The sequence below is a fragment of the Calliphora vicina genome, chromosome 3, assembly GCF_958450345.1.
Source record: "Calliphora vicina chromosome 3, idCalVici1.1, whole genome shotgun sequence".
NCBI lineage: Eukaryota > Metazoa > Arthropoda > Insecta > Diptera > Calliphoridae > Calliphora > Calliphora vicina.
In genome coordinates this window covers 63,609,504-63,629,197 of record NC_088782.1, presented here as the reverse complement: position 1 = coordinate 63,629,197, position 19,694 = coordinate 63,609,504, and the positions used below count along the sequence as shown (strand labels likewise).

Genomic DNA, 19,694 nt, shown 5'->3' with positions numbered 1-19,694 from the left:
AGTAAGGCTGAGATATCGTCCATTAAAATTTGGGCAAACTGTCTTCCAACATGGAGTGTGTAGACCAGGAATGTCGGGCATCCTTGAATTAGATAGTGAGATATTCCACAGTCACCCGTCAGACTCGGGGACATTGCAGAAATAGTTGATAAATTATGTTCATTATGAGCACGATCAGATCATACGATTGGGGAAATCGACCTATTTTTATAATCACGGGTTCAGAGTGAAAAACCCGTTTACGGATATTGATTTTCTATGTGGTTTCAACCTTAATTTCTACGAATCTAAATTTTTGGAAGGAACTTATCTTGCAATAAATTTGATAAGCCCAAATAAGGCAAAAGTTTTGAAATACTACGGGCAGATTTCAAAATATTTCGACTTTTAGATTTTCATTGAATATCCTGTGGTTTTTCTTAATACACTTTAACACATTTGGGCGCTAAGTTAAATCCTGGATTTATTCTAAATTTCAATACCAAACATACCTATTTGTGGAAAATTTAGGCCAGCTAGCTTCTCGTTTGGGCTCTATCATGTTTTCAACAGATATACAGACGGACGGACATAGCTAGATCGTCTTAAAATTTCAGAATATGTATACTTTTGTGGGTCTGCGATGAATACTTCTATGTGTTACAAACGAAATGACAAAATAAATACATATATGTAATTCATCTTTTAAGATGGTTCGTATAAACATATCCAGGAATCTTTAAGGTACGAGTAGTAGAAAATTCGAATTCTTTAGTTTAATACCTGTAATTTTTGGCACATTGCCTTTAACCCTTTTCGCTCCGAGACAAAATTTTTATTGTTAAAAGGTTATTCGGGAATACAAAATTAGTATTTTAGTAAAATTGTTTTATGCTAAATTCCCAATTTTTAATTTGATAAATGCACTGAAGGTTGCCAACTCTTCAGCTCAGAAAATGGCTAGATTTTGAATTAAAAATGGCTAGAAATGGCTAAAACCTAAAAATAGTACAAATATACAAATTCATAAATATTACATTTCTTGCCCTAACAATTTCGAAGCCTGTTTTCATAAAACCAATAATATTCTCATCAAATCATCAACAGACGAATTTGTTTAAAAAGACTGTTTCTTTGTCATTTGATAAAAAATAATGTTTTATTTTTTCCAAAAATGCTCAAGATAAGTATAAAATAAAAAAGGCTAAGACAAAATAAAATGTTAGATCTTCCGGCTAGATAAATTCTAGCCATTTTTTTATGGCTAAATGACAAAAAAAATCGCTAGATCTAGCCGGAAAATGGCTAAATTGGCAACCTTGGTTGGGGGATAAGCTAGTTCCTATGCGCATTTCACTGGTTGCTTAGGCCAGATCATCAGGAAACCTTTTCCCAAAAGGCTTTAGAAAAACTAAAGATATTATACAAATAAAACTATAGAGTGTTTACTTTATTATTTATTTAAAAAAAAAAAAAATTGCAAATATCTGGTCAAAAAAAATTTCCGATTTTTCGTTTTACCAGAAAATCTAGTTCAAAATTTCGAACAGTTAAGTTTACACATATGTGATGTCCTGCATTTGCATGTAAATCATGGTTTTTATATTTTATGAAACAGCTACATATGTTTGCAATAATTCCTCATGTTTATAATTTTAATTTTATTTTTTTTTAATATTTTTAAAAATTAATTTAATTTTTTTTTAATTTAATGTAATTGCAGAAATTTGCCCCTAGCAACGATGGGGAGGGGTATGGTCACTTTGGAATATAGTTTTTTATTTGCTAAAAGATGAAACTTAGCATTCATACAAAATTTTTTTCAGAAATTCCACCTATTTCACATATAAACATTTTTTTGAAATCTTTTATTTTTACTGTTCGAAAAATCGAACAGCGGAGCGAAATGGGTTAAAGACGTAAATAGTTGTATACATTTAAAAGTTTAATTCCACGGTATTAAGGGAAACCTGTTTAATTATAATATAAAAGTCGAAATATCTTTGATACTTTCAGTGCTATTTTAAAACCATATAAAAACTCAGATAATCAAAATTTATACAGAAAAGATGCATGAAAAAATTTACGTTCGTAGAGTAATATAATTTGCGCTAATGAAATGGAATAGTTACATAAACAATATAAAATAAAAAATAATTAAAAATATATAGTAGAAATCTAAAAACTTATTATATAAAACCAACACCGTTAAAAGCAAAACAAAATAAGTTTGTGCAACCATGTACAAATTTCAAATAACTACAATACTACAAAATTTAAACAAAATCTACCAAAAAAAAAAAAACAAATACAAATATAATTTTTACACAACTTACCAAAGTAGTTGTCATTAGCTTTATATTTTATTTTTATAGAAAAATACACGATGATGGTGGTATGTATCCATATGATTGACAAAATTTGCATTTGTTTAATTTCAAAATTGTTGTATTAAAAATTTTTGTTAAAAAGTGACAGCATATTGAGAAAAAAGAGGTAACAACAGGACATGAAAAATATGATGAGTATTGTTTTGTTACATGTAGTTTTTTAGTATTAATTTTCGTTTTAGAATTCGTTTTAAATTTTATTTTTTTTTTATTTCGAATTTATATTTGATGTTTCAAATATTTACAAGTGATGTAAATAAAGCCATACAAATAAGATGTTTGATACCTACCTGAAGAAGCATATTCCCCAGGATGTACCCAGCTCCCTAAAACCAGGCATTTGTTGTAGTTTTGTTGTTGTTGGTGATAGATATGTGTGTGGACAGATTTGTGTTGTTCAATAATATGTAATGTTTAGTTATATATTTTTATTGTGTGCAAATATTTGGGCAATAAGTTTTTTAATTTATTTTCAGATATTTTATACATAAAAAGAAACACAAACAAAGAAAAGAAAACAAATAACGTATATTAACATTTTGCAATAAAATATAGTTAAAATGTATGTAGATATGTTGACATAGGTATGCAATATTCACGCCTTGCTCATAATATTAAATTCAAACCAAAAAAAAATTCGTTTTAAAGATTTCCTCATACATACCTGTAACAATTTCGTTTTCTTCACTTTCTTCATTGTCTTGAAAGGAGAGTTCTTGATATAATGTATTCGCAGAACGTTGTTCCTTTTTCGTAGTTGTACGACCAACTAAATTCAATAGTAATGTACAATGACATTGTGTTTAGATATGGTTGTGTTTACAATTTTAGTGATCATTTTTTTTTTGGTGGAACAATGTAGAGTTAAAGAAATGGGACAAAAAAGGATATTAACATCATTCATGTAGATTAATGAGTGGTTGAATTAAGGATACAAAAATTAAACAAATGTTAAGACACACACACACAAATAGAGACATATTTTAGGTTGATTGAACGAACGTATGGGATGTTAAGGAAGATGCATAAAAAAGATAAAAGATAATAATTTTAGAGTTATTATTAGTAAAAAAAAAATGTTGATTATTCTAAACACAGCTCTATTTATTTATACAATATTTAAAATTATTATTCATAGTTGTCTTATTTTATTTTGACCATTTTATTAAATCCAAATATTCAGTAATAGAAATAAAGAAAAATTGATTCTCAAAACTATTTGAAAATGTGACAATTTCGAATAAAAAATACTGATGGAAGAACTGGACCGTTCTAGTTCCAAGGGTGATTTCAATTTCAAACCAATTGTCTCAACATTTTCACAGATAATAAGTTATCATTTTATGAAAATTGGTTACAAGTAAATATGAACGTGACAAATTTGTGTGGATTATTAGTTTATTCGTTTAATTTTAACAAAAATAATGTGCAATGTGCCCAAAATCTATCACCCTATTAGAAGTTGCTATAATTTTAGGAATATTTTTTTTGGAAATTTTCGGGAAAAGATTGTTGGGAATTTCTTTATAATTTTTTTCTTAAAATTACAAATATTACAGATTAGCAACTATGAGAGGGCACTTGGCCTGCCCTCTTGATCGGTTCAAGCCACAGATAGTCTGTTGGCAAAGAAGCAACTGAAGCCACAGTAGAAAAATTCGGTAATTAAGAATGATTCAAAATTTATGTTTTTTAATGAAATTATTAAGGTTTTAAAACTTTTAAGGATATTCGTATTTAGAGAAAATAATAACAATAATTTATTTATCTACAATCTGATTTGAAAAATTTTGTTTCGAAACTAGGGATGCCAATCCCGAAATCCCGATCCCGAAAATCCCGGGATTTTTCGGGATCGGGATTTCCCGAATCCCGGGATTTGTGAAAAAGAATCCCGGGATTTTTCGGGATTAACAAATCCCGAAATATTATGAGATTTTTTATATTTTAGGAAGATTTTTGAAGCACCCAAAATACTTAGAAAGCTAAATTTCAGCATATTTATAATAATCTCGCTTCAAATCCAAACGCAGCCAGATTTTTTCATTTGAATCAGGAAGCAGCACGTCTCCCTTCCATTGACAGGCTTTTACATAATTTACACTTTTACGAAATTTATGTTCAAGTTATTTTCTGAAGGGGTAAATGTAGTCCGATTTCCGCAGTGTTTTATAGTATAATTTCAGAGTACTTACAACTTATTTTGTGCAAAATTTTGTAAGGATTGCCGCATAATCAAGATATTTATGACTGCTCAAACAGTACTCCGGGGGACAATTGTATGGAGCTAGGGGAAATCATGGACCATTTATTTTAATTTAATGCATTAGTTTTTGATTTGTTATATTTTTACTTAAATATATTAATGAAATCAATTATTGTTAAATTTGATGTTTTTGACGTTTAACTAAAATCCCGAAGTCCCGAAAAATCCCGAAATCCCGAAAAATCCCGGGATCCCGAAAAATCCCGGGGTCCCGAAAAATCCCGGGATCCCGGGATTTACATTTCTAAAATCCCGAATCCCGGGATTTGTAAAACCCAGTCCCGTTTGGCATCCCTATTCGAAACTAACTACGAATGTTTTGCAGATTTAATGTAGTCGAAATTCTTCAGTTTTTTAACTAAACAATTATATTAATATATTAACATATACCAAATAAAACAACTAGTGTGAAAATATCGATCAAATGCCACTATTAAATTAGAAACCCTTAAAAAGGTTGGACCAACATTGTACAACCAAATATAGTAATTTTATACTACTTTTATAATGCTGGTAAAATTAGAAAACAATTTATTCGAAAACAATCTAGTGGTTATTCGTTTAATTTAGTATTGAAAATTTTTTTTCAATTTTTTAATTTCGCCCCGGGAAAGGAAAAGGTCCGGAAACCCTAGTTGATGAAAACAATACAAAAATCACCGAATACAGTGACATTTACGCGGTATCGTGGTTAACATGTTTATTGTGACTGGTAAACTGTAAAGAACTAGGGCAGAAGGATATGTGGTTTCAACATATCGAAATGCTTCTTTTGGGTCACCTAATGTCGCAATTGTCGGCAAGATTGCTCGATTTGACCGCAACAGAGTTCTTTTATAGAGATATTTTGACAATATCCGAGGTAAAAACCTAAATGGTCATCTAAAATGTCAGCGTAGAATAAATACATAGAAGGGAAGGACATTCTCATGAATTAGGTTTTTGACAACAGACTTAGGTTTTTGGCTCTCAGTTACCTATCTAGTTGTCATCTATGACCGATATCATCTTCCAAACGTAATGAAAAAAACCTTAAACATTTAAAACAAGTAAGAGAGCTATATTCGGCTGTGCCGAATCTTACATATATACCTTCACCAAATTATACCTCAAAATAAAAATTTTAAATATTTTTCGGTAACAAAATTAATTTTTTGTTGCAGTTTCTTCATTTTTTGGAAATTGTTTTTTTTGTTTCTTCAATTTTTTTTTAATATTTTACAAAAAAAAATATTTGGTGAAAAAAAAATCGGATTAAAAAATATTTTTCCGATTTTGACCCATTGTAGGTCCAACTTACTATGGTTTTATATACGTCATTGCAAAGGTCTTTGAAATATCTATCATTAGATATCCATATTGTCTATATTAATGACTTAGTATCCAGATATAGGTAAAAAATCGAGGTTCTCCAGGTTTTTTCCTCATATCTCAGCCATTTGTGGACCGATTTTTCTGATTTTAAATAGCAAACTTCTCGAAAGCATGTCTGACAGAATTATTGAAGACTTGGATCCCGAAGATATCTGGGGTCTTCAGAAAATTCATTTCAACAGGCAAACGGACATGGCTTAATCGACTCCGCTATCTATAAGGATCCAGAATATATAAGTATATAAAGTATTATAGGGTCGGAAATGAAAAATGTAGAAATTACAAACGGAATGACAAACTTATATATACCATTCTCACGAAGGTGAAGGGTATAAAACTGATGAAATTATGTGCTGGTTCACACACATCAAGTAGATTGGAAAAATTCTCTCTTTATCTTCTCTGAGAACCAGAACTAACAAAACTATATCGGTTGAGTGGTCCAAATAAGTTTTAGCATAGAGAAATACACTTAGAGCAGTATTTATTTATGAGCTTTAAAAAGGTTCTTTTACTCATTTCGTAATATACTTTTGCGAAAAAATACTGAATTGAATGAAGAAAATATATTTTCATTAAAAACAAAGATTGAGTTGAGTTCTATTATGAATTAATTCAACAATAAATAAATAAATAAATTCTAATTAAATGAAAGCGTTTGAATAAAACTAAATTATTTAAATTTTTGGGAATGGTTTTATAGGTGGAATTGGTGTAATTTTTGAATACGTCATTAAGGTTGAATTAAACTTAAATTTATGGAAAATATGGAATTATAAGGTTAAACCAATGAACAAATTGTGTAAGAAACAAGTAAGAGAGCTATATTCGGATGTGCCAAATCTTATATGCCCTTCACCAAAGTATACTTTAAATAATGACTGAAAATATTTTTTGGTAAAATATTTAAAAAAAATTTTAGCTGAAAACACTTATAGTGAAAAAAAATTTTGTTGGTGAAAAAAAACTCGGGTTAAAAAATATTTTTCCCGATTTTGTCGTATTGTAGGTCCGAATTACTATGGCGATATATACATCGTTGGATAGGTCTTTGAAATGTCTATAACTAAATATCCGTATTGTCTCTATTAATGAATAAGTAATTCAGATATAGATAAAAATATGGTACAAATAAAGTTAGTAGTGGTTTTTTTTATATCGATCACAGCCATTTGTGGGACGATTTTCTAGATTTTAAATAGGACTATAGCGGATATATTGATGTATGAATCATGTGTGTAAGTTATTTGGGGGCTACGGAAAGTTGATTTCAACATACAGATGGACAGGAGGACATGGCTAAATCGAGTTGGCACTCATGGTAAAGGGTATAAAGAAAAGTCCCGAAAAAGAAAATTGTAAATCGCCAATACACTTCTCTTCTGTGAATATTAAAACCCCAATGTGTGTAAGTTATTTGGGGGCTACGGAAAGTTGATTTCAACATATAGATGGACAGGAGGACATGGCTAAATCGAGTTGGCACTCATGGTGAAGGGTATAAAGAAAAGTCCCGAAAAAGAAAATTGTAAATCGCCAATACACTTCTCTTCTGTGTATATTAAAACCCATAGATATAATTAATTTAAGATAATATTTAAAACAAAAACTTTAGAATGATTTCCAAGATTTCTTTAATTTCAAATAAGAAGTATTAGATTTTAATAATAATACGAATTAAAGACTTTTTTTAATACCAATACGATTGGTATATCTTTTAATTTAATAAAAAAATATATAAAATTTATAAAAAATACAACAAAAAGGTAAAATATTTCCAAAAATAAACAAATACTGAACGTAAAATCTGGGGGGGTTATTGTTAAATTCGATTCAAAAGGAAAATCATTCGAATTTGCATGCTTTATACATGGGAATTTGAAAATAATTTCATTCGAATAGAATTACACAATAACCCACCTGGTTGTTAATAAAAAATACTTAGAAAAGCTTTATAATTCGCTTAATCTTGTGTTTACCAGAAAATTTCTTTAAACACATAATAATTTGAAAAACTTTTTAATACATTTAACAGCAAAAGTCGATACGTTTTTAAAATTTGTAAAATATTGTTTGGATTTAAAAATAAATAACGAAACGTTTGATAAAACTTATAGAGCTGTGTTTGGAAATAGTTAAAGAAATAATAAAACAAACCATTTGATGGAGCATTTGGCACTATGGGACTGCTATCACTTTGTGGCGATGTGGCTTGATTTTGCTGTTGTAAAGTATCAGTTTCAGCGGACTTTTCAACAGTATGCAAACTTTCAAATTCATTTTGCAGCGAAGGTGGACCAGAATCATCGGAATTACTGCCAACACTACAGATAGTTTCTGTATCTAACATGGCGGAATTTTCCAAAGAGGCAAAGCCAAAGGAAACAGGGCCGGAAGATCTGTTGATAAAGGAAATTTTATATAGAGAAAATATATATTTAGAAATTAAATATTAACTATATACCTGGCAACAGGATTAAGTCTAGCACGACTTAATTCCATTCGATCCGAAGCTGTGCTCATTTGTGAATGGGTAGAGCCCATTAACATTTTGGTGCGCTCCATATAATCTACATGATTTTTAAATAATTCCGTGTACCGTTCATGTAGTTTATTATATTCCTAATAATAAATATATTCAATTATATATTATTATTATTGTTTTTTCTTTTATTAAAATTACTTACTTTTTTCAATTCCGATTCTCTTTCCTCCAAACGGCTGGCATGTTCTAAACTATTTTTATGCTTTAACTCTAGCATACGTACAATACTCTCTAATGACTCTAAACGGCTGGCTAAATCTTTATTCTCCTGCTCTGCCAAATCTTCCGATTCCAAAAGCTGTAAATATTCAATTTGAGAAATTTAGTTATATATTAACGAATATATAGTACCTAATATTTCAGATTTACCTTTTGCTCTGCCAGTTTTCTAGCACTTTTTTCACGTTCATATTGCGTTACCAATTGCTCATTGTCTTCCCTTAGCAATTCCACTTCAACATCCTGTTCCTGATTAATGCGATAGGAGGCATCCAGGCATTCTAAGACATTAACCAATAAAGGCATTAAGTTTTTAACGACATCTTCGTCGTAACGATTAATCATGCGTTCAAACTCCTGGTAAATACTGCCAGCCAATTGTTGAACCTGATAAAATAAATCCATAAATAAAAAACAAAATTAAATTTCAGTTTTCAGCCATGATAAGTTCTCTTTCTATTGTAACATTACTAACTATATTTTATGCTTATTTACACAACATTTTGTTTTGGAATTTCTTCTTACTTTATCAACTGGCATAACTTGTAAACGTTTTCGTATTTTATTAATATTGTATATTACTTTGGGTTTCATTCTAAAGCTAATACGTCTAATATCTGTGAGTTAATAATTTATAAATTGAAGTTTTTTTGTATTTTATAGCACCGGTCGTTGTTAGCTGTCTTAGTATGTATTTAATGAAATATTAATTACATTTAAATTGGTTTCAGCTACTTTTATTTACGTATTAATTCATATTTTTTAGAATCACAAATCAAATTCGCCATAAAATGACACATCTTTTGGTATAAACAAAAAATGATAATAATTTGATGTGATACAAAATTAAAATTCGTTCCTCTTGGTTAGCAAACAGAAAATTTATTAATTGTATAATTTGGTACAAACAAAACAAAAAAAACTTGTAAAACTTGTAGAGATTATATTTTCATTCCAGTCGAACTTTACATTCACTCATACAACTTTCAAAACTATTGTAAATAAGAAGTCACAAATTGTTTCCATTTGTCAAAATAACTGAATAAAATGTTCTGTAGCCAGTAACAAAATCGATTTTTTAGAAAAGAATGAAATGGTCCATGTATGTAATGTCATCACGTGAGAACGGCTGGAGCGATTTGGCTGATTTTTTTTAATCGATTCGAAATTTTCAGGAGATGGTTTGTAATGAAAAAAAATTCGGGGTAAAACTCGGTTTTTTTTTTAGTCCAGTCAACTGTAATAAAAATGCTACCTAAAGTATGCAGTACAAATTTATATATTTTATTTTCAAATAAATAAGAACAGGCAGGTGTATGTGTGTTGGAGGAACTTGAAGAACTAACATTAGTAAATGCAACCGGGCGAGGCCGGTGCGGTCAAAGTAAATCTTTCTATCAACTTATGTGATTATCGGTCCATAAATGAACCTATCCCACATATAACCCCTACACCAGAAAAATATTTTATTGTCAACAAATAATTAAAAAAAATACCCACATATTGATGGTGGTACAGCCGAATATTCTTACTTGTTTTATGTTGTAAATTAAAGAAGGCATGGTTATAAATAAAATTTATAAAGAAATTTGATTGTGGACTTTGATACAAAACTTAATGTAAATACGTCACCCCAATATGTTTCATTATGAGTTGAGTCATTCATGTTTTTTTTTATTTATAGTATGCATGTTTATGTAAATATCGTTACCCAAAACGCAAACGGCTCTAACTAACCAAAAATTCAAATTCGATGTTTTTCTAACTCTTATGTATTGCATCAAAAGATGCCTGGAAAAAAATTAGAACTCATTCTATCAAAACTTTCAGTTTTATTAAAGAAACTTAAACGCTCTGATTACAATAATAATATTGAAATATTATTTAGGGCCGTTTGCGTTTTAGATAATATACATACATATGTACACTCTGTAATGAAACTACTCCAACGCATGGCATCTACGAGTAGCTACAAAAAATTAAGTCTAAAAATAATTAAAATATTACACATTTTATCAATAAACTTAAGCAAATGGAGTTATTAAATATGAGTACTTTTCCAAACTATGAATGTATGTTAAGTACAACATGAACAAGCGATTAACTATTGCCCAGCAAACTGTTTCATTAGATATGGAATTTTTTTATTGAGTGCGGAAAAACCCCTTAGAAAAACTGCGGTTTACAATATTTACAAATTAATATATTAATCTAACCAGAGCAACCTGACAACAAAGTTTTGCCAAAAAAAACTTAAACGATGACTTAAAAAATTGTAATTGTTTAGCAAAATGCCAATAGATGTCACTCAAAAATTTTTAAAGACTCTAGAAAAGGTGGTTAGTAAAGTGACCACTAAACCGGAAAGAGTTAAAAAATTAAAACACGATAGTGCCAAATCGAGACATATAAAACCTGAAACAAATAATTATTCCTAATACTTAACTGATGGGTCCAAAAATGAACAAAATATGTTAAATCGGCAAAAAATGTTACATCAAAATATAACTTAGTTCCGACTTATCCCTTTATTTAAGAATATGAAAAATTTTGAAGAATCTGTAGTTGCATTTTGGTTTATAGTTGAAAATTTAAAAAAGTTCTTAAAAATAATTCATAGATGCCTCTTGGCGTAAGTTAAAATATTTATTACATATTTGCTCAATACGCAACCGGTGTCGTAGCGTTGTAAGTTGTTTCTCATAAATTTTTCGAAACATAAACAAAATATAATTAAAAAATTACGACATAGAACCATACAACGTTACACCGATTGTGAATTGGGCAATTATATCATTACTGACAAGATTTTATTTCTTGCAAAAAATATTTAATAATTTTTAAAAATCTCAGGTAATATTAGATATAATTTGCAGAAAAAATTAAGTAAACATTAATGTTGCTTAAAAAATCAGAAATATGAGGTTTAAGTTTTTCGAAAAATGCGCGCATACGATCAATTATAATTTTCCGCCATGAAGTATTACCATGATTATTTATAGGCTATACAAATTACCAAAGTCTAGTGGATTTAATCTGCATGTTAGAAACTATTAGTACATATATAATTCTGTCAGACATGCTTTCGAGAAGTTTCCTATTTAAAATCAGCAAAATCGTTCCACAAATGGCTGAGATATGAGGAAAAAACCAGGATAACCTCGATTTTTTACCTATTTCTGGATTACTAAGTCATTAATATAGACAATATGGATATCTAATGATAGATATTTCAAAGACCTTTGCAACGACTTATATATGACCATAGTAAGTTGGACCTACAATGGGTCAAAATCAGAAAAAATATTTTTTAACCCGAATTTTTTTTTCACCAAATAAAAATTAAAAAACCAAAATTTTTTTTTAAAAATTTTAAAAAATTAAAAAAAAATTTTAAAACAATTCGAAAATTTTTTTTTCCAAAAAATGAAAAACCAACTTTGGAAAAAAGAATAAATTTTGTTTACCTAAAAATATTTAAAATTTTTATTTTGAAGTATAATTTGGTGAAGGGTATATAAGATTCGAAGGGTATATAGCTATCTTACTTGTTAAACCTGCATTGGCTTTATTTCTTCGTACCAAATATTCCGAGTACTGAGCTAACCGGACTGCTTTCCTACCGGATGTGTTGGGAGCTCTTTTGAAAATCCTTTCTATTTATTGGTTTAAGAAACATCATTTGGACAATTCCTTCTACCTGAACAACGGACAATTTCTCCCGAGACAGATGAATATCATTGGCGAACTTTTTGTAGGACCAAGTTGGGTTTGGTTGAAAATATTTAATAATTTTAGTACGCACTTTTTTCTCGTCACTCATTTCAATCAGATTAACAACAAATGAACATAATTGACATTTAATATAATAACTGACATACTTTTCAAAGGTAACTTGATCAAAAAAAAAAGAAAATAATCAAATAATACTTATGTTAAAAGTTTTAAGGAAAAACGTATGTTAAGGTTTTTTTCGATCTCAGTCCTTAGTCCTTAGTGTCCCACTGATATTTTCAAATAATAGAAAATATAAAATTAACCAAATTGGCTGAACCAGATTAATGTTTTTTATAAAAATGCGCAAAAATCGGTGCTCGCATTATATTGGTGGTACCTATATAAGATTCGGCGAATTTAATATAGTAAAGTGTCGAAGCTGGATTCGCACTAACATGTAGAAGATAACTGTACAAAAAGTTTAAATCCCAACTAGCGGAGGTAGGCTTTTGTAATATTTATGTTAATGTTTTTACAGTCTCCGCATTTAACAACTGTTGGCATGAGGTGCATATGTATATAAACGTTATACATAAAGTCTGTTTGGTGGGTAATGTGTGAATCAAAGTATGTATTTATGTACATTAGGTTGGCTCTTATTTTTCGATATTTGAATGTCCCAAGAATGTTCACCATCATTTAAAAACCAAATGCTGCAAATTTGAGCAAAATCGAATAACGTTTAGAGGTTGTACCCTTCACCTTCGTGAGAAAGGTATATATAAGTTTGTCATTACGTTTGTAATTTCCACAATATAATTTACGACCCTATAAAGTATATATATTCTGGATCCTAATAGATAGCGGAGTCAATTAATATATAAGGATCCAGAAATCTGTTGAAATCAATTCTCTGAAGACCCCAGATATCTTCGGGATCCAAATCTTCAATAATTCTGTCAGAAATGCTTTCGAGAAGTTTCCTATTTAAAATCAGCAAAATCGGTCCACAAATGGTTGAGATATGAGGAAAAAACCAGGACAACCTCGAGTTTTGACCTATATCTGGATTACTAAGTCATTAATATAGACAATATGGATATCTAATGATAGATATTTCAAAGACCTTTGCAACGACGTATATAAGACCATAGTAAGTTGGACCTACAAAATCGGAAAAATATTTTTTAACCCGAATTTTTTTTCACCAAGAAAAAAATTATAAAACTAAAATTTTAAAATTTAAAAAAATATTTCCAAAAAATTAAAAAAAAGAATTGGAAAAAAATAAATTTTGTTTACCTAAAAATATTTAAAATTTGTATTTTGAAGTATAATTTTTTGAAGGTATGTATATAAGATTCGGCTCAGCCGAATATAGCTCTCTTACTTGTTTTTAGAAATTTCGTTTATATGTATTTAGAAAATTAAAAATTTGGCATTTGAGATATGCATGATATTTTTTGGTATCAAGTTATAATGGGCTTTCGATGTCATGAGTGAATGAAATGAGAAAATTAATTTTATTTGAATTTGTTTGAAACATTGCTACCTACTTTAACCCAAAACTCGAAACTCTAAACGTTATCCAATTTTGCTACAATTTTCTGCACTTGGTGTTTAGATTATGGTGAAGAATTTAAGACATCATGACCATTGCTTCCAACCGAATTATTGGTGAGCTGAATCAAAGAACGAGAAAAAAACACTTTTGCTAAAAATCGATAACTTTTGCTTTGATCGGATCATTGTTTATCTCTCAAATAAGAGCATATCAGAATAACCCGAAAATGGACCATTGGATGCATTGAAAATCATTTAAACTGAAATTTTATTACGTAAATCAAAAACTTTTTTGAGTCATCCTAATGAACATATTATATGTGTATGTAAATGTAGGTGCATGGTTTTTAAAAGTAGCTGTGTGTGAAAATGTAGTTCAAATATCTGAAAGTACGTTATATTCATTATTCAACATAAAGATGCAAAAGAAATAGAAAAAAAAAATAATGTGAAGACGTTATAAAGATTATTAAAGCAAAAGGTGTCAATGTGTTAAATATTCATTTTGAAATATAATACATTAAACGCAATGAATAAGTGTTATGAGAAAAGTAGGAAAACTAAAAAAATTGTATCATGGGAAAATTCAACAACGAAAAGAAAATGTTTAACTTTTACACTAAGCACTCGATTATAAATCAAGAGTTTTTTTTAAAAAAAAATCAACTATTTTCTTTTAAATGATCATAAATAAACTGAAAGCCATCCATATTGTCTACGTTAATGACTTTGTAGTCCAGATATAGATCAAAAATAGGTAAATAAAATCAAAGTAGTCGTGGTTTTTTGCTTATATCTCAGCCATTTGTTATCCGATTTAAACGAATTTTAATAGCAACCCCACAAAAACTGTGGAGGATATAATAATGTATCAATCATATATGAAAGTTATTTGGGGCTTCGGAAAGTTGATCAACAGATAGACCGACATGGCTATATCGAATCCGCTATCTCTAACGATTCTGAATATATATATTTTATGGGGCGCCAATGAAAAATTTTGAAATTACAAGCAGAATGACAAACTTATAAATATATACCCTGTCACTTATGGTAATAGGAATACAAATTATGGATATACAGTGGTTGACAAAACAAATATTCCATATGTAGCCCAAAATTTAAAATATTTTTTTAAAAAATTTTTTTTTTTTTTAGTATTTTAGTTGTATAGTTTTATTTATCTAAATTAACTGAAAAACAAACAACGTGATTAATTATATTCTGAAAAAAGGGAACAAAATTAAAAATATTCACTATTTCGCTACTGACAAAACAATGAAAACTTTTAAACTTCTGCAAGAAAGAAGTGTAAACCGAAAATAATATTTAAAAGAACGATGTAAAAAGCATCCTGTTTACAGTTATTTTATTTTTAAATTTCGGTAATTTTTCACAATTTCTTATTCTAATTGTTTGGCATAATTGCTTTTTTTCAAATTTAACGAAAATGGCTAAAGTAAAGATTTGTGAAGACTTAAAAAATAATATAATTAATGATTTTAAAGCTGGTTTAAAACAAAAAAGTATCTGTGACAAATATTCAATAAATAAATCAGCAGTTCCAAAAATTATAAAGAAATTTCATGAGACCGGTTCTGTAAAAACTCAACATTTAGGTGCAAGACCTCGTAAGACTACTTCTAGACAAGATAATTTAATAGCGAGAGAGTTCAAGAAATCCCCAAAAATAACTCCTCGAGAGGTTGTTAATAGCCTAAAATTAGAAATAAGTACCCGAACAGTTGGTCGCAGGGCAAATGAGGCTGGTCTTGGTTGCTATCGTCCTGTGAAAAAAACACTCATTTCCAAATAGAACCGTTCTACTCGTCTACAATTTGCCAGGGATCATTTAAACTGGTCGATACAGAAATGGAATACTGTCCTCTTTTCCGACGAATCCAAATACAATTTAAGAGGCAGTGATGGGAGAACATTTGTAAGACGACCAAAGGGAAAAAGATTAGATCCAAAGTACACCAATAAGACTGTAAAGTTTTTCGGTGGCAATATTATGGTATGGGGATGTTTTTCAGGGCAAGGTATGGGCCCAATTCATATTATAAAAGATACCATAACAAGTATAGGATACAGAACCATATTAAACGATGTTATGTATCCATACGCTGAGTTAAATATGCCCCTAGTTTGGAGATTCCAACACGACAATGACCCGAAACACACCTCTAGGGTTGTAACCGAGTGGTTACAATCCAACGAGGTACGTGTTTTGAAGTGGCCTGCCCAATCGCCAGATCTCAATCCCATAGAAAATCTATGGGAAATTGTAGATCGTAAAATAAGGACTCAAAATTACACCAGGAAGGAAGATTTATCGGAGGCGGTTATAAGGGAATGGCAAAATATTTCAAAGGAGACCATTGACTCTTTAATTGGTTCAATGCATCGTCGATGTGTAGCAGTTATAAAAAATAAGGGATACCCAAGAAAATATTGAGTTATTGCAAAGTTTAGACCATATTTGTGAAAATAATACCTAAGTTTCCATTGTTTTGTCAATGCCGTAATAAAGAAATCTTTTAATTTTGTTTTCTCATTTTTAGAATTTAATTAATTATGTCCTTTGTTTTTTGTTAAATTAAGTTAATAAAAGTATACAAATAAAATACTACAAAAATTATAAAATTTTTTAAAAAATTATTTCAGATTTTAGGCCACTAATGAAATATTTGGAAAAGTTTCCATTGTTTTGTCGACCACTGTATATAATTAAAATATATCGCGTTAAAAGAGTATTAGCTGTACATATATCTTTAATGAATGAAAGAAACAGAAATCTTTTACAGTTTTATGTTTATATTACAAACTAACAATAAAAGTCATTTCAATAAGAAAAAGCTTGACCTTGCTTTTAAAAACTAGTTTATATTTTTATTTATTTAGGTTTTGTTTTTTTCAAATTCCTACTCACAACACTATCTGGTATTTTAAGCGTACATACTCGTATTTAGCGTTGAGTATGGAAATTAAAAGTTGTTAGTAGATAGGAACACAAAATACAAATAGTAGGCTACATTTTAATGATACAATCAGGGCGACTGGCTACAAGCGATTAAATTAGATCATCTGAAAGATTTTGTTGATTTTTTCTTTTCTTTTTAGTTAATAAGAATTGTAGAAACATTTTATGTGTTATTTGTACAAAAAAAAATTATGTTTTGCTACTTCTTTGTCTATAAATATTTCTGCTTATTATAACTTAAATTCAATTTTTTTTGGGTACGCATCTTGAAATTGTCTCTAGTTGAGGCAACCATAAGAACCCAAGAACCATGGATTCACTGTGAAGTGATTAGTGTAGGTTAGGATAGCTACATTACTCAAATGGATCTGATGAGATACGATCCTGTATAGTGGCTAAAAAAATTAAATACATTCATTCTGTAGAACATTGTAGATACTTACCCCTATCGGCAATAAGATGTGAAATTTTGTTCCCATGAAATATCCATTTCCAACGAAGGGAAAATTGCTATCGTGATATTCCCATGAACTTTTCATTCACAATAGTTGATTTTATTCGTAACAGCTGTTTATTGTTTACAAAAATTCATCTAAAAATTTCTCAATATGGGGAATTTTTTCACGTGAACAAAATTGATGAACGAGAAATCGAAAAAGGAAACATATTTCATATGAAATATTGACTAGCGATAGGGGTGATTAAATTGGTCATCTCTAACTATATGGCCCACCACCAAATAATCACCCCTATCGGCAAAACATGTGAAATTTATGTTCCCATGAAATATCCATTTCCCTCGAAGGAAAAATTTGCTATGGTAAAATTCCCCTGAACTTTTCATTCACAATAGTTGATTTTGTTCGTAACAGCTGTTTACAAAATTCCATCTAAAAATTTCCCATGTTGGGGAATTTTTTCACGTCAACAAAGTTGACGAACGCAAAATGGGAAAAGGGAACATATTTCATGTGAAATATTGATTCGCGATAAGGGTAATAACTAAGGTCCACAGAACAGTTGAGTTGTACAAACTGCTGAAACATGACGATAATTTTGGGACGCACAGTGGGGTAGATCGCAAATCTAACTGGACAAAATTAATAAATCACGTTGGGTTCACTTCTCACTTATGAATCATATAAAAAATGAGTTGGGTTCACTTCTCACTTATGAATCATATAAAAAATGAGTTCAAATATATAAACGATTATAAAAAACCAACTTCTTTTTCGCAAAGTATTTTGGGAGTTTTTACCCATTCTTCAAAAATTTTCTTTCGTGAAAAAATAGAAGTCATACTGGAAAAGTGAAAACAATTATGGCGGTCGCAAGAATGCGCAAGATGTTTTTGATTTACCTTGAAGTGAACACTTGAAAGAATAACTCAAATATCGTTTTACACCGGAACTATCCGGAATAAACAGCTTTAACTCTACTTGAAAAAAGGAAATATTTTATTTTTTCTTTGTGTAGGTCTACTGGAAAAGTGAAAAAAATGTATGGCGGTCGCAAAAATGCGCAAGATGTTTTTGATTTAGCTTAAAGTGAACACTTGACAGATTAAACCAAATATAGTTTTACAGTGGAACTATGCGGAATAAATAGCTTTAACTCTACTTAAAAAAAGGAAATATTTTATTTTTTCCAATTTCTGATCTTCTCACAAAAAATAGTTTTTTTTAATAGTTACAATGGAAATAATTAAATGAAAATTGTTGCATATTTCCTTGAAATAGAGCTTAATAATAATATAAAAAAATTATAATAAAATCACCGTAGCCTTTTTAATCATAAACCAAAGTCACACAAAAAATACACTTCTCTTTGAAATCTTAATGTACCTGTTGACAACAACTGACTTTAAAGCTTAGTTTTTCCTAATCGGAGCTAAAAACCAAAAAAGCAAAACATGAATTACAGTTCCCTATTGTATTGAGAAGCTCATTAAATGATAAGAAGGAATATTGCCAGACATTTATTTTTTGATTTTGTCCAGCTAGATTTGTGATTTACCATAGTGTGGGACGGTTGGAAATGCCATTACATGGTCTGAGGAAGCTCTGACATAAACACAAGAGATGAGGCCATATTTGAATTAGTTTTGTGCTATAATCTTGATGTATTGAATTCATGTTTGGAATCAACCTGTAGCGAATAGAAGCTAAAGTTAGTTTTAGGCATTATTGTGGGATCAGGACATAACAGGTATTTAACGTATTTATTTCGATATAGATGTCAACGAGACTGTTATGAAACCATTTCGAACTAGAAGAAATGACAAATTGTCATTTCCTATTTGTGAGGATAGATAGTATTATACCAGTGGATCTACAGCACAATGCAGTCCTTATTAAGCCTAGTCTTATGTGGCTTAACTTCAACTGCGAAATCATTGGACATAGCTTGTTCGAATTAATTGAGATCTGTAGAAGTTATGTTGCTTATTTCAGCATGAATTGACGGAAGATGTTCCTTAAAAGGATAAATGATTTCGTTTGTGCAAATGGCTTGGTTAAGGACTCATAACGGACAAATGCATTGCTGATTCTGAATTTCTTAACTCGTACCTATAGTTCCAATTTAATGCAAGCAAATGGATCACATCCATTCATTTTAGTGGGTGTTTTAAAAATATCAAAGTTCGCACTTTTTGGA

At 29.6% G+C, this 19,694-nt stretch overlaps 1 protein-coding gene across 12 annotated transcripts in view; it reads right to left on the bottom strand.

Annotated features, from left to right (window-relative positions):
- syd (JNK-interacting protein syd) overlaps window positions 1–19,694 on the bottom strand; it is a 47,880-nt gene that overhangs the window by 10,532 nt on the left and 17,654 nt on the right. For 7 of the 12 annotated variants that reach the window (XR_010576313.1, XM_065506292.1, XM_065506287.1 and 4 more), the window contains 7 exons: window positions 8,924–9,160; window positions 8,697–8,852; window positions 8,474–8,631; window positions 8,167–8,408; window positions 3,034–3,138; window positions 2,660–2,695; window positions 2,316–2,333 (listed from right to left, as the gene is read on the bottom strand). Coding sequence is in view for 11 of the 12 variants with exons in the window: in XM_065506292.1 (XP_065362364.1) it covers window positions 2,316–2,333; window positions 2,660–2,695; window positions 3,034–3,138; window positions 8,167–8,408; window positions 8,474–8,631; window positions 8,697–8,852; window positions 8,924–9,160 (952 nt within the window). In the remaining variant the exon portion in view is untranslated. The remainder of the gene's footprint in view (window positions 1–2,315; window positions 2,334–2,659; window positions 2,696–3,033; window positions 3,139–8,166; window positions 8,409–8,473; window positions 8,632–8,696; window positions 8,853–8,923; window positions 9,161–19,694) is intronic. The other 5 variants (XM_065506289.1, XM_065506294.1, XM_065506298.1 and 2 more) reach the window with 3 other exon arrangements.